General features: G+C 34.7%; 1 protein-coding gene across 8 annotated transcripts in view; it reads right to left on the bottom strand.

The window, feature by feature from the left end:
* BIRC6 (baculoviral IAP repeat containing 6) overlaps positions 1–14,968 on the bottom strand; it is a 173,593-nt gene that overhangs the window by 63,819 nt on the left and 94,806 nt on the right. For 7 of the 8 annotated variants that reach the window (XM_027453918.3, XM_027453924.3, XM_027453922.3 and 4 more), the window contains 7 exons: positions 13,880–14,136; positions 12,620–12,728; positions 11,868–12,089; positions 8,119–8,899; positions 6,981–7,124; positions 5,085–5,214; positions 2,314–2,445 (listed from right to left, as the gene is read on the bottom strand). In XM_027453918.3, coding sequence (XP_027309719.1) covers positions 2,314–2,445; positions 5,085–5,214; positions 6,981–7,124; positions 8,119–8,899; positions 11,868–12,089; positions 12,620–12,728; positions 13,880–14,136 — 1,775 coding nt within the window. The remainder of the gene's footprint in view (positions 1–2,313; positions 2,446–5,084; positions 5,215–6,980; positions 7,125–8,118; positions 8,900–11,867; positions 12,090–12,619; positions 12,729–13,879; positions 14,137–14,968) is intronic. The other variant, XM_027453921.3, reaches the window with a different exon arrangement.

Below are 14,968 nucleotides of genomic sequence, written 5' to 3'. Positions count from 1 at the left end.
TGGTATTTCATAACTTCAGCTAGCCAAGCTGCAATGCACTCAATGCCTTCCATTCCAGCAAAAAAAGTTAAAATTTTCAGTACCAACAAATTAAACACCCAAACAACATTCATATATAAAAAATATTTGGATCTAATCCCAGTGTTTTTACAGTTGTAAGGCTGCATGGCCTCTTAAGCTCCAAACATAAACCAAGCTGTAACTGTACTAGATCATATCATCCAAAGAAGAAGGCAACAGCTACCCTGATTCTGTTCTTTAACTGAGTTTAAGAAATAATCTATCAATGGGTCCTATGGTAAAACTTTTCTAGGTTGCTTTTCCAACTGAAAGAACCTAAGGCAAAAAATTCTACATTGACACACATATCAGCATACAGCCTATAAATAAGAAACATTTGTCTGACCTACGACTTGTCACCTACAAGGTGACTTCAATTGTATTACTGGCAGTAACACAAGTGAAGAATGGCATCTTTGAACATGCTTTTAAAGTTGCCTTGGTCAAAACTTTTTTAGTAAGCACGCGTGAAAACTAAAAGGCAGAATAGATCCATGAAAGCTTACTGAGCTTTTAAGACTGCCATATTTTGAGACAGCCAAATTGACTCAAGGTACATCAAAACTGGACTTGCATTGTGTACCCTTCTAGACAGGCAATAGACCAAGTAAAGAAGGTAACAGATCCAAATACAAAGACACATAAAACTACTGCATTATAATCTGCCGAGAGCAGCTGGCAAACTAACATCATCATGACCTGAAATGTTGTAATACGTTCTGGATTCAGCTGATCAGTAGGAGCAGCTATAATACTCAATCTCAGTCCACTAAAACAGCTTGTCTCAGGAAGATCAGGCAGCAAATAACATCTCTGCTCTCTAATAATTTTGCCAATAGGGAACAAGTTAAACAGTGGCTGTGTGACTTTTTGATGAGACTAATGTACAAAACAGGAAACATAAAAAGCTATAAACAAAAGAAGAAAAGGATCCATGAACAAGCAGTAAAACCAAATGCAAATTAAATGAATTTACATTTAAGCTGTTTACCTAACCGGAAGAAATACAAACAAAAAAAAAAGGAAGAACTGAAGTCTGTTTCTTTCTGAACAGGCCATGGGTTATATCAAGCAGTATGATCAGAGATAAAAGTGGGATAAGACAGCTGGTTATGCTATGCCTTATCTTCAATATTGAAATGTTTTTTTTTTGTTTGTTTGTTTTTTCCTTCCCAGATTCTTTATTTATGTTTTAACCCTTAACTTAAATCTCTTAATGTTTTAGATCTCATCAAAACACGTTTATTCTGTTTAAGTGGCACCTACTGCAAGAATCTCTGCAAATAAAGATACCGTAATTAACAAGCAGCTGTATTGTTCTAAATATATAACAAGATCCATGAAACTGCTTCCCTAATTCAACAGTTGAGTTTAGAATTATATCTACATCTAAAATCCTGGAAGGAAAAGCTTAAGAAATATTGGTGCCAGAAGTCAAATGAAATCAGCATCTCTTCTTCATGCTTCACGAAGTGTAAATGAAATTAAGAAAGCTCAATGAGGGCAGAAAGCTGGACAGGAAAAGGGTAGTTTGAAGTTTAATAATCTCTCAAACACACCAAAACTTCAAACTGAAAGAATAATTACCTCTATAGCCATCACCTGAACTGTAATCTTGTACCACTGCAAGACTACTGTGTTCAATCTATAATCTCCATAGCAATTTTGAAGAAGGGTTTATGAGTGATTTCAGAAGGACCTTCAAGTGATTTTTTACAAGGTGAAAGCTTTAGAAGAAGACCCTTTATTTGTGGTTTCCAAGTGGAATAACATGGCTTTGTGCTTATATGACTTATGCATCTGACAGTTTTTAAACGCAGTTGTTATGTAAAGTACATGAATTCTTGTATTTCCAAAACATATTGTGGAAATAGGTGGTTAAACTCTGATGCACTAAACACTGCAGAAAGGCTGAGGAATTAATACCCAACCACTATTAATAGTACACAAACATTAATATCTTCCCATATAATCTATACTCCAGGTATGTGCCTACACTAGCCACAGCATCCACAACATACCACAGCCACATTTAGGTACAAATTTGCCCAGGTATAAAATTCAGCAGAAGCAGCAGTTCTACTACCAGGAACTCATCTTTGCTGCTTAGCAGCCACTTAGATGAACTGGGCACTGTATTTTTTTTTCTAAGCATCAGTAATTCAATGAATTATTTGGTAGATACGATTTTCCTTTCACTTCCAATGTCAGAAAGGTTCTCTTTTTTTCAGAAGATGGAATTAAAAAACATACCAGAAGCAACAACAACACTGTAATTGTCCTGGAATCCATTTTCTGCTTTAACTTTTTCTTTTTCTTCATAGTTCTTTTTTTCTTTGTCTTCCTTCTGTTCATTAATTAGCTTAGCTGTGATGCTGGGTGTATCTACATGGGAAAAAAAGCAGGAGAGAATGATTTTGTTACCAGTTTCTAGGCTCTTAAAATGACTATTCTCAACAGTTTACATAGCTTAGACTTCTATCTCAGGCAGTAATATTCTTATAAATATCTAAACGTTAAGGTATTGTAATTCTGGCCTCCTCTTCCCAAAAAAAGCCCTCTGTCAATTTAAAACTGTTAAAACTACTACATGACAGGTCAAGTATACATAAATTAAAACACAACTGCAAACAACTAAAATGAGATTAAACTGAGATTAGAAAAACAGTGGTTTATTTTACACCTTGTAAATTGTAACACTGGCATTAAAATCGCCAATCATTCTCCAATTGCTTTGGAGAAGATAAGAGTATAAAGCTGTACTACTGAGGACTCAACGTCCACACTAAATTTTCATCTATTTATGTATACATGTGTATATATATATTTGTGGATACATATTTCACACTGGGTATGGACTTTTAAAAAATATCCATTAGTATTATTTAAACTTCAGAGTAACTCTAGCTTGGTCCCTATGGACTGAATGCCCATTTATTGACAGACAATTTAAAGTTTGTTAATTAAACTACTGAGGATGCTCAAGCATCACTATTTTTAGTATTCAAGTAATATCCACCTTTGTTTTTCAGTCTTCCTGACTTCTCACAACCAGTAAATTAAAACTAAGGTGGATGGAATACAAAACAACTGGTACTCATCCTAAGCATTCCTATCAACCATGACACTGCACATTTTCTTCCTCTGGTGAAGGGACGTTAGCAGCAGATTAAGCAATGGTTTTATACTCTGCTTTCTTTTTTCTTAAGACGTTAAAAAAAAAAAGTACAAAATGAATGTACTTATGATTTATATTTGCAGAACATACAAAATGATCAATTGGAGATCTTAAAATAGTAGAAAACATTAGTAGCATAGTTAATGAAAGAAAAAATAATCCAAGGGAAAGCCTCCAACACAGGATCTTCATGACTTCCTACTGTTGCAGTGGTGGCAGTCTTTTCTTCTTTTCCACCCCAGTCAATCCCTTCTCTCCCTCCATCACCCTAAGCACTTTACTACCTAAGCAGTTTACTCCTTGTATATTCAAAACTCCTTTACTATCCTAACCATGGACTTCATTGAATGACATATAAGAATCACAGAGCTTTTAATACCATCAGAAAAATCACAACAGATGAGAGGAAAACATAAAAGAACCTGAACTGTCCCAGAACTAATTTTTCCAATTCTAAATGAAACAATTTGGTAGCATAAAGCAGAGTTATGACACCTTAAGCAGTCAGCATTTGATCGATTTCAATTATGTGCATTACCACACACCACATCACCACATTCCCCTCCCCAGTCCCTGTTAGCACTGGCTATCAAGTTGAGCACAACGCACCACCGAGGCAGCTATTCAGTACAGGTTATGTCACGGCTCAACAACAGATCCTTACCTCATGTGCATGACAGCCTCCCCCATTAGAGCAATTCTGACTGTAAATAGCACAAGGAACTAGAGACCTTGGTAACAATCCACACATGAGCATGTCTGGATGCTAAGTGAATACAGATTTCCATGTGAAACAGTAAATTATTCCCTGATAAATAAGCTTCAAGCATTTTTCTAGACATCGCTGTTTTTGATCAACATCCTGAAGCAAACGTTGTTTTATCTGGTGTTGGAAACACCAAATACCAGTACAGTACTTCTACCAGCTCATTATTTAACACATTTATTGCCCTAATGCATTTGTTAATTAATTAAATATAAAGATTTTAAGCAGGCATAAAAAGGCCATAGTTCCTCTGAACTCCAGAGATCTGCTTCCAAAATTAAATTTGATCCTTTACTGAGGAGTTAAAAAACAAACAAACAAACAAAAAAAAACAAAACAAAAAAAATACATACAAACCTAACCACATGTAAGAACATACATACCTAGTCAGAGATGTATGCAGCTAAATGCACACTTCACAGCTAATTATAGAATGTAGAGACCTGGTCAACAGAGCCCCCTATAGATTCATTGCCCCATGTGTATTCAACTAGTGTAAATATTTATTTTTATTTAAATTTCAAATAAATCCACGCCTTGATATTCTTGATATGCTTTTCAATCTCCATTTAGTAAGTAAACTGAAAATTTTATACAATGTACAAATCCGTATCTACAGAGTATCCCTCATTTATGTCCTTTTCATAGCAACATCATTTCATCTTCATTTTGGGATATTCATTTGGGAATATTTAAGTGACTGGGTGAAAGACAGGGCATTTTAAAGACTAGTATTTGCAGTATCACTTGTATTCTTGTAAATCTTGTAAATCTCTCAAGGTATATTTGCAACCATACATGAATACTTAGAAACAAAACAAACAAACAAAAATCCAACCATCCCCACAAAAATGGTAGCTAAATTACCAGAATTTGAGTTCTATGGAAGGAAAAGATGGAAGTGGAACATGCAAAGCATTTGCAAAAGCTTACAGTTGAGACCTCTGTGTTACATCTGGCAAATACCTATGACCATTACAAATATATATGTAAAAAAACACTTAGTTTAGGCTTCCTTTTTATTTTACTTTTATTTTTTAAACTACTTAGAAAATAAAACAAGAAATATTGCAAACTTGCCTGACACGCGATCAAGAACTTCCGCTAGAGTTGTTGAGACAGGTAAATGAAGAGTACGAAATTTGTGTCCAGCTCCATACATTGGATGTTGAATAACATGACTAGTAGCATTAATTCTACCTTTGTACAGCTGAAATAAAAAAAAAGTCAACTTTTAACATGATTTGAAATACAGAAGTAAGCTAAAACACTAAGTTCTTACAAACTCTCCTCAGCAAAATAAAGTTAAGTCTTCTGTGAGCTGAAATAGAAACCTTATATACCCTTCAGCTTCACAGCTGTACAGTAAAAATGCATCAAACTTGGATAAACATAATTTCTTAACTCAAAAGAGTTTGCTGAAAAAGCCTGGAACATTTTTAGCGTAAGAAACAATACAATGTGTTTATTATTATTATTAAATATATTTTAAATATCTGTATATGAGACAAAACTAAGTGTTAGAGACTTTCAACTATTTCTGAAATTAAGTTAGGAAAAATCACAATATACTCGTAATAGAGAAAGCTGTTATTCCTCTAGTGCTCTGACAAGCATAAAGTTTATTTTAGATGATATATCTAAGTCATTACTAGTTAAAACATTTCAAATATGGTAATATATTTTATTCTAAGCTCTGATTGTGTTTTTGTATCGTTCTTTTCTTGCAGTAACTGTTTACAGACTTTTCTGTACAAAGAGAACTATTGTTCCCTTCCCTCATCATCAGGAGAGCTGTTTGCTAATACTCATATTCAGAATCAATTTAGCATTGTGCAGTACTCTTAAATGAATTTAATACTTTATGACAATGAGAATTTGGCTTATAAAATATAGTTTTGGTAGGAAACTCAGAGATAAAAATGAGAATACAATATTTTCAAGGTTATGTTGTTGGACACACTTTGCACATTCATATTATTTTTAAGACTTCTCCTTGGATATTAAAAGAGAAACCTTTTTCTACTCAGTAAAAACAGCCAAATTGTTTCCTGGCATTGTTAACAGAAGAAACTGAAGTATCTGAAAATTTATTTTCAATAATTTATTTTTGTCTTTACTTACTAATAGAGTTACTTAGTAACTCTGCGAAAACCTGTTCTATGTAAAATGCCTTATTAGAAAATTGATGTTACCTCCACGTTGCCAAACTCCACATTAACAATTAATCTGAGCTAGGTTAAAACAAAAGCATTTAAATGTGTTTGCACAAAAAACTGATTTGCTGTCCCTTTTTCATTTTACACTTCCTGATCAAGTTTCCCTGTTGTAGTATTTCATGTAGGACTTCACTTTTGAGATAGAGAAAGAACAGCAGAAATCAAAGTAGAAAATATTTTTTCCTTGTCTGGCAGTATCAGATCTTTTAATAGTTCTGGTTTTCCAGAAGGTTTCTTTATTTGCAGGCTTCAGCTGACAGCACAGCAGTTCAGTCATTGATTATAACTCTGTTCTGGTGAAGCATGTAAAATTATAAAAGCATACATTAACTTTACAAATCAGTTCAAGTATTTGTCACTCAAGAATGTATCTGTGGTGTTGTGGCTAATGTTAAAGGATCTCTGCCAGTTTTGAAGCTTCAGAACTAATTCCTCAATGAAACTGATGATAAAGAACTGGTGTAAGGACTAGAACTTGTATCAGGATTCACTCCTAATGCTTACAGATAATATTAAAATATTTCAGTTTTCTATTCTTTCTATTCTTTCAGAATCATGATGTTTTCAGTAAGATAGCTTCGACTCACAGCAGTGCCTTAAATTGTCTTTTGAAAAGCTGAGTTACAATTCACCAAACATTCCTTTTCAAACGTGCATAGTAGGAAAAGCTGCTGCCTGACCTTTCAAAGTTGAATACACAGATTTTTTTAGGCTACATTTGATCCATGGTCACCATACAGATATCAAAAGCTCTTACTGGACATGGGGACTGAAGAAACAAAGTCACTTTCTCATCCTCCAGCATCAGTTGCAAAAAAAGCCTCCTAATAAATCCTGAAATATTTCCAGAGGTTGGGAGGTTCCCACGCTGAGGAGAGGACTGGAACAATTCACAGAGAACCTGGGAACGCAAAACGACATCCTATTTAAAATATTTCTATATTTAGGTCTCTAAAATATAGCTCTACACAGCCATAGTAGGCAGTGCCTAAGATCCACCTTCCAGTTATCATTCAAACCAGATTAGAAATGAGGACCACTGAAGAAAGCATCAACAGCAGATGTTTTTTTGTTTGTTTGTTTTTTCTTAACATTCAAAATGTTGACTACAGCATCAAAGTAATTGTGAACATGTAGACTACTCAATAAGAGAGAGCTGAAGATAAAGCATTCAGAAAAATGGCTTTCATATTACTAAGGCAAACATTTTCTACTCAGTAAAAGTATTAGTACTGGTCATTCACATGGAAATGTTTTTTTGTTTTTTTTTTTTTCCCCACTCAAGTTATCTGTTCCTGGGGCCTTGACATTCTTAATGTTGAAAGAAAAATACTTTTATTCAACTAGGTCTGAAAGGTTAGTAATTGTGAGGAAATTAGCTGAATCTGCATTAGAATAGTAAACTGTTCTGTAATAGTCCACATATCCCTGAACACCAATTGCACATCGTGTATGGTTGTGTGAACAAATTAACCAGAAAATCTCCCTTAAGTTTCTAATTTAAAAGATGTGTATGGAGCCTTATTTTCAAATTCTACTTGAGAAGAGTTTAATCTTATGTACTTATATATAGTATTTTGGATTTTGTTCTGAAGTGCCTTATTAATGTAAGTACATCTTTATGCAGCCAAGAGGAACACAAATCCATACACAGCACTAAACGGTCCTGTTGAAACATTTTTATACTTTACAAAGTCAGACCAATAAGATAACAGTTTTAACACAAATTTCACTCAGTCGATGACAACTTACAAAAAGAACAACACCCAAACCAACCAACCAACCAACCACCTCAAAGAAAGCTTTAAAAAAAAAGTTTTAAAATTTTGGACTAGTTAATTTTCACCTGTAGTTATTAATAAAGAAATGAAAATTGCATTTGTTTTTTCTCTCACCTGTGCCATAAGCCTCTGGTTATTTGGATGGCAAGAAATGCATTGTAAGAAGAAAGCAACTGTTGCGTTTTCAATTGCTGTCCGCTGTTGAGTGGTCAACCCTGCTGTTACAGTTGAAGAAAGCAAGCTAGATCTTGCACTGGTCTGTTGTGCAGTCACATTGTGTCCTCCAGAAGTAGCACCAGAATGGCACAACAGAAATAGAAGTGCTGTCCACAATGGATTGACTTCAGAACCACCCAACCAATCCTTCATGATGTGGCTGTTGCCAACTTCTGTCAAAAACCTGAGAACAGGAGCAACTAGGTCTGCCGTGATAGGCATTTTATTAAAGTGCTGTGGAACGTGATGCCTCCTGAGCCTATCCTGGGTGATATCCATTGATTGTGCAGTGCAGTCAGAGCTAGAAGTATGGTTAAAGCAGAAACTAGCAAGACTTCTCACAAGCAGTGAAGGCAAACCTGAGTCCAATAATTGCTTGATAGCTTCAGGAGACTGAGATGAGGCAGCAAGAGTAGCCAGGTGAGACTCCGTTAGTGCAAGAGGGGCTTGTGCGTTTTTAGAGTCATCTGTTAAAGATGAACTGAGGTCCTGCTTTTTGCTGTCATCAGTCATGGACAGTCTGTGTTGACACTGCATCGGAGGAGGAGTGATACCCATCCATCCCATGAGTAAGGAAAAATAATTCGGGTGGATGTGGCACATCGAGCAAAGCAAACTATCAACGGCTTTCTTCAAAACCATGTTGCAGGGAAGAGACATGGACCAGTTAAACAGCGACCTGTAGAAGACAGAAAATCACATCAAGACATAGCTTGCACTCACATTCTTTTTTCAGTTTATACATTATCTTTCCACATTAACCATTCCAGAAACTACTGGAAAACTCTGAGCTAAGTTTGACAGCCTCTTTTGGGTCACAGTGTCAGCAGGACTTTCATTACTCAGACAGCATTCCTCATCCTTCTCTTGGAATTCACTTCATTATACCTTACTTAAAATAGTTAAGAACTGATTCTTCTGGCACGCTGCAAGTGAAAGACACGATTTCAGACTTTGGACAGTTGTCACATAATTTACATTTACACATTTCTGAGCTAACCATAACCCCTCTTTGCTTACAACTCTCCAAGATGCAGCTACTAAAAAACACGTGCCCATTTTCACAAAGCTGTCTTAATCAATCCTTTGTAAAAGCTGAAAGTATTTTAATACATTTCCTTTTTTTTCTTTTTTTTTTTTTCTTCTTTTTGTTGGTTGAATGACATCATCCTAACTTGTGCTCTCCTTAGGACACAAGTTAACAACGAAATTATTCCTGAGAGATAGTAAAATTCTATGAACTCACTTTACTTCTACTCCAATCCTATCAACTGAAATGTTAATCAAAAGCACATGAATGCAAAAGCTAATTTTGCTCCTCTTACTTAGCTTATACTTTTGAAGTGCTATTTGTGAATCAGTGAAAACAATTTTTTCATACAAATGTGTTCAGAGTAGGTAAAGTACTTTATTAAAAAAAGCAACAACCATGGGTTTTCTGAGCTGCATTTGCATTACCCTAGCACTGTAAGTAAGTTATATAATCTTAACCTTTACATCCACAGGCGACGCACACCTTATGCCACTAAAATGTTAGTTTTTAGTAAATTTGGATCTATCATCACGTATTACATTTCCTGTTTGAAGACAAGGACTGTTCTTCCCTCTTCTGGATAGAAGTGTTATTTTATGATTAGTCAAAGGGACTCAAAGAGTACAAAAGAGAACATGGGACTAACAAAAAAAAAAAGCTTTATTACTGGCTGATTAAAAAACGCTCTAAGCTAAAACACTAACAAGTCATCTCAGTGCCCAAGTGGACCTGTGACTTCAGGAAAACTTTCCACATGCCAAGTATTTTTATTTTTAATAAAGTCCACATGCAATAAAGGCAGACTTGAACTCTTCTCCAACTATATATTCACGCAATCCTTCTGCCAAAATTTTCTGGGTAAGTTCATGCTCTGTTAAAAATAAGATTCTTTTCCAACTAGATGAAAAATAACTAAGGAATAATTTAGTATCCATCGTCCAAAACAGAAATATTGAAATGAAAAATGGGGATGATTGGAAAATACATCCAAAAGAGAAATGAAATATGACATGAAGGAGAAATAAAGAGTTATGGCTAGGATCAACAAAAATATTTCAGAAGTTAAAGTATCAAAGAGGACAAAGAATACACAGAGGATGTTATTTTTATCAGAAGAATTATTTTACCCATGTCTGACCAAAATCCTTTTGTATTCATTAAAAATATGTAATTTGCTCCATATGCTGGTTGATATGAATTATAGTTTTAGTTGGCAGGAGGTAGAAGAACAGGACTATATTGCAACATGTATACTGAAACTAGGTGCAATAGTTTTATTAGTATTTCTTCATTTCATCCTACGATGAAAACACATTCTCTCTGAAGAATGGGAAGTCAGTTATTAAACCCACTTTCATATTGATGCAAATCCAAAAGGGTTATCCATTTTAGGAAATCTATTTTATTACAGCTCTTCCTTTTCAAATGTTAAAATTGATAAAAATGCATTTTCTTATTCCTGAAAGGGCTCATTGATGAGCAATTTAAAATCCTGAAATTGATTCCCAAAATGAACAAGCTCATTTTGAATTAACAGTTATTTATATGACAGTAACACTGATGTACTTCAGGAAAAGGCCTAGTTAGTAGTATACATCTAAAGACCGCTATGCTGCACATATACAAAAGCTCCACATGCTTTTACCAATGACCATAACTTGGACATTTCCCAGTGTTTGAATGTTTGTACCTAAAGAAGAAAATAAGGTAGAAAAGAAAATATAAAAGGTTCCTACGGGCAACAAAAAATTATGTGCTATCAAAGTTCCTTTCAGTAATTGGAATTGAATTCAAAGGTACAAATGAAAGATGCTTTCTTTACTAGACACAGGACTTCAACAGCTACATTTCTATAATACATGTGAAACAAAGCCATTTTGGCTTCTTTCTTGTTTTCTTTACACAAAAGAAATAGTTGAGCAACATAAATTAGGAATCACTGCTATCTCCTATATTTTTTATCTGGACTCAAATACATTGTTGTTAAGGGTGGTTTTTTGTTTTTTTTTCTTTCTTTAGAATCAAGCAACAAACACGCACAAATTCAAAGTTCAAGTTTCACTCAAGATTTTGTAATTTGTTTCTTTCAAATCAGGCTATGGCAGGAACAAAATTGGTGCCTCCAGTAAAACAATTCTGTCCTCTCTGACCTAAGCACTTAGCTATCACTTAAAGATACCGCATGTATGAGTAACGATGCTTATATAACAGGGTACCAATGAAGAACGTGATTTAGTTATTTAGTTTAGTTTCAGTTATTCTGAAAATTACTGCAAATGCTCAATTTTAAACAATAACAATCCAGACTTATCCATTTCAAAAAAACAGAAACAAAAACATGTAACAGAATACCTTAAACATGTGTAAGCACTTACATAGATCTACTGTTTTGGTTTTAATTTTGTTTTGCAACTCAGTTATGCCTGCAGTATCTGAAGTTTTGTGTTTAGAATTACAAAGCTACCTGTTTAGACATCTTCAAGTATTTATCAATTAGCATCGGGGATGACAACAATTTTCACTACTTTTTTCACTTGAAGTTGTATCATTTTGGTGAACAAAATAATTTAGTTAACAAAAACACAAGGTACAATACTTTGCTTGCTTTACTTACTCAAAGAGCTCTCTGTCCAGCAATGCTGGTAAATCGTATTCAACAAGCAGTTCATAACTATGCCACAGAATTGCTGCTACACAATGCAAATGGGAAGGAGATGGCATCAGAAGACCATACTCTCTTGTTGAGCTATTTGGACAAATGTAGCTGACCCGGCCACTTTTTTTCATAGCAGCAACTCTTGCAGAATCACTGACCCATTTCAACAATGCTTGAATTCTGGAAGGCAAGATGATGTAGTACATTACAAAGGGTCAAAGAAACACTCAAAACCAAATTACTCCAAGACAGTAAGTTAATCTGATTTACACATTTATCACTTCTTTTGAAGCAGAGTTCAAGAGCGAGCTCAAACTCACTTTTTCAAGCCTTAGATCACTAACAGGATAAGATTAATTAAAAACACATATCATCTTAGACAGCTAAATGTAAGCTTTCTTTGTACAGAGAAAGAAAACATAGAAGGTAAATAAGTTCTAAGTATCTCAGAGAAAAGTCAGTTGAACTTTAAGTTTTATAACTTACATAAGAGCAAAAAAGAGGGATGCATTCTGTGCAGAGGATACAAACATCTAGGAGGGAAAGCTGAAAGGTATCTTTAGATTTCTGCACTTTCAAGCTATCATGTAATGATCAGATTTTAAACAGATTACAACAAGTAGATTTTAAATTTTGTGCAGTAACACAAAGCCACTATTTAGCAAATCATTTTTATTTATGCTTTCTTATGACAATCCAAACAACATTACCTGTCTTTCGTTCCAGGATCCTGAGTTGTTCCAAGCTGATAAAGAATGTCTATTGTGGAGTCAGAAGAGAGACCATTTAATCTTCCAAACAGTAAAGGGCTATTCAGATCTTGCCGCATTAAAAAAAAAAAAAAAAAAAAAAAAAAGGAAGGGGGGAAAAGAGGGGAAAATAATAGAAGTACTTACATATGTATCTTTAAAAAGTACTCATGAAATTTTTATTAAGACTGAATTGAGCTTTGCCATTAACAAACAACTCTTATATGCACCACTATCACAATATTGCACATTTTATATGTTCAATGCAACAATCAGACTTACTAACAAAGAAGAAAAATAATCAGTGCATGAATCAGATAAAAGACTTACAGGTTTAACTCTCAGGATTTTCTTCAACATATTCCAAAAACACATAACTAATACCAATAGAGCTGTCAAACCTCGCGCTTCACAGAAACGTTTATCTCAATACGGAAACTTATTTAACTCCAGTTTCCATCAACAGAACTAAGGCCCAGGAATTCCTTGGACTGGTTCCTACTCATTTTCTTGCTGTGTTCATCTCCTGCCCTTTAGGAAACTACTCTCCTATCTAACTGCATTCCAATAAAACACAGTGGGCTACACTGAAACGTTAACTCTTGGTGAGATATGCCATAGAAGTCATTTAAAAAAATGTGTTTTCTGCTAGTACCAGAAACTCCAAAGAAGGACAGGTAACAATTCACATTTCTCTCATTTACAAAGCCACAAAACAGCAAAGGAAAGTGATATAGTCAGAAACACAAAACCCAGTGCATTTCACTGTGGGACATAGATCAGTTGCCCAAGTGTCTCGCTTAGCCCAATTCAGAATTTACTCTGTCCTATAGATTGTTACAAATATTGCTGTACTTATTTTCCTTAAAAATACTCTGATATATTCTTTATGTTGAAACATCTATACATAGCATCTACACATATATACACAGCTGCACGTGCAATATATTGCATGGCCTACTCTTGTAACTTTAAAACATTCCGCTAATCGTATATTCGACACCAATCAAAACGATAGTGGTTGCACTGTTTTACTACTGTAGAGCTACTCATATACTGTGATACTCAAAAAATAGCCAGTTACATGATAGCAAGAAACACAATGGAAAGTTCTGCCGAGCAAAATTCAGACTCTGAAAGTAACACACAAATACACTGTATTTGTACATTTGCACAAGCAGATTTTTCATTAACAACTGAAAAGACAGACATTGCACTCACCTGCAGGATCGCTCCCTGATGCCGAGCAGTTTCTTAGAAGAATGTCAATCAATTTGAGGCCTATTCTGGTGGACTGCAGCCCAATTTTTACAAGCACAGCCTCAATGTTTGGAGAATGCATACCACAGTATGGTGACATCAGCAACGCAGCACAGGTCTGCAACAGATTAGCAGTGGGTGCTGCAGCACTAGCCATCATTCCTTCTAAATCACTTATGTGAGTGAGGCAGTGGTGTAATAATCTTAACCATCCAATACTGAAAAGGAAAACAGCAAAAATGAGCTAATGTATCATTTTCTCATTATTTTATTTTTCATCTATAACTACCTGTATTAGATTCTATGACAAGTACTGCAGAAAACTGCTGTGATGCAATCAGATGTCATCTGAGAAAAGTACATTAAAATAACTGCATCTAAGAGTAGAACATCACATACCCTAGTATTGCTGTTGTAACTACTGGTTTAAGGTTGTAGGAAAGGCAGAGTTTGTGGGTAGAGGTAGAATTTTATACATTTATTTTTTAACCTAATGTTGTGTAGAGGGATAAAAACAAACTTTTTGCCCACATGCATTCTTTCTAGTTTTGAAAGCATGCCTTACAGCCTGCAATACTTGTACATGTGATAGGAAAAGTTAGCCTGCAGGATTTATTACTAAAGCTTCTCAGGATTTCTTGATGTAACTACGTATTTCTTCCAACAGGGCCAGCTGATAAGTACCTCAGATTTGTGGGGTCTCTGGAGCAGTGGTGTGGGATTTAATTGTTGGTTTGCTTTTGCAATTTTTGTTTTTAAACATTAAAAGAAGCTGACCACAATATAAATGTGAAAGATGAAAAAGCCCATTTCCTCACTTATGCACCATTTGATTTATTAATAGTCATAAGGTTAAAATCCTGCAGTAGTAGTTGGCATTAAAATTAAACATTTGTACAGCTTCCCTAAAAATAGCAGTGTTTAAGAGGATTAGAAGTTTGTAATGGCAAGGTTAGACATGCACCTTTTCAGTCATAAATATCTACAATAAATTACAGTGAACCTTAGTGAGTACGGAGTCCTACCTAATATAAGAAACACAGAAAAAGT

The sequence above is a fragment of the Anas platyrhynchos genome, chromosome 3 (assembly GCF_047663525.1).
Source record: "Anas platyrhynchos isolate ZD024472 breed Pekin duck chromosome 3, IASCAAS_PekinDuck_T2T, whole genome shotgun sequence".
NCBI classification, from domain to species: Eukaryota; Metazoa; Chordata; class Aves; order Anseriformes; family Anatidae; genus Anas; species Anas platyrhynchos.
Note: the sequence above shows the minus strand (reverse complement) of the source record. Positions and strands in the feature narration are given on the sequence as shown.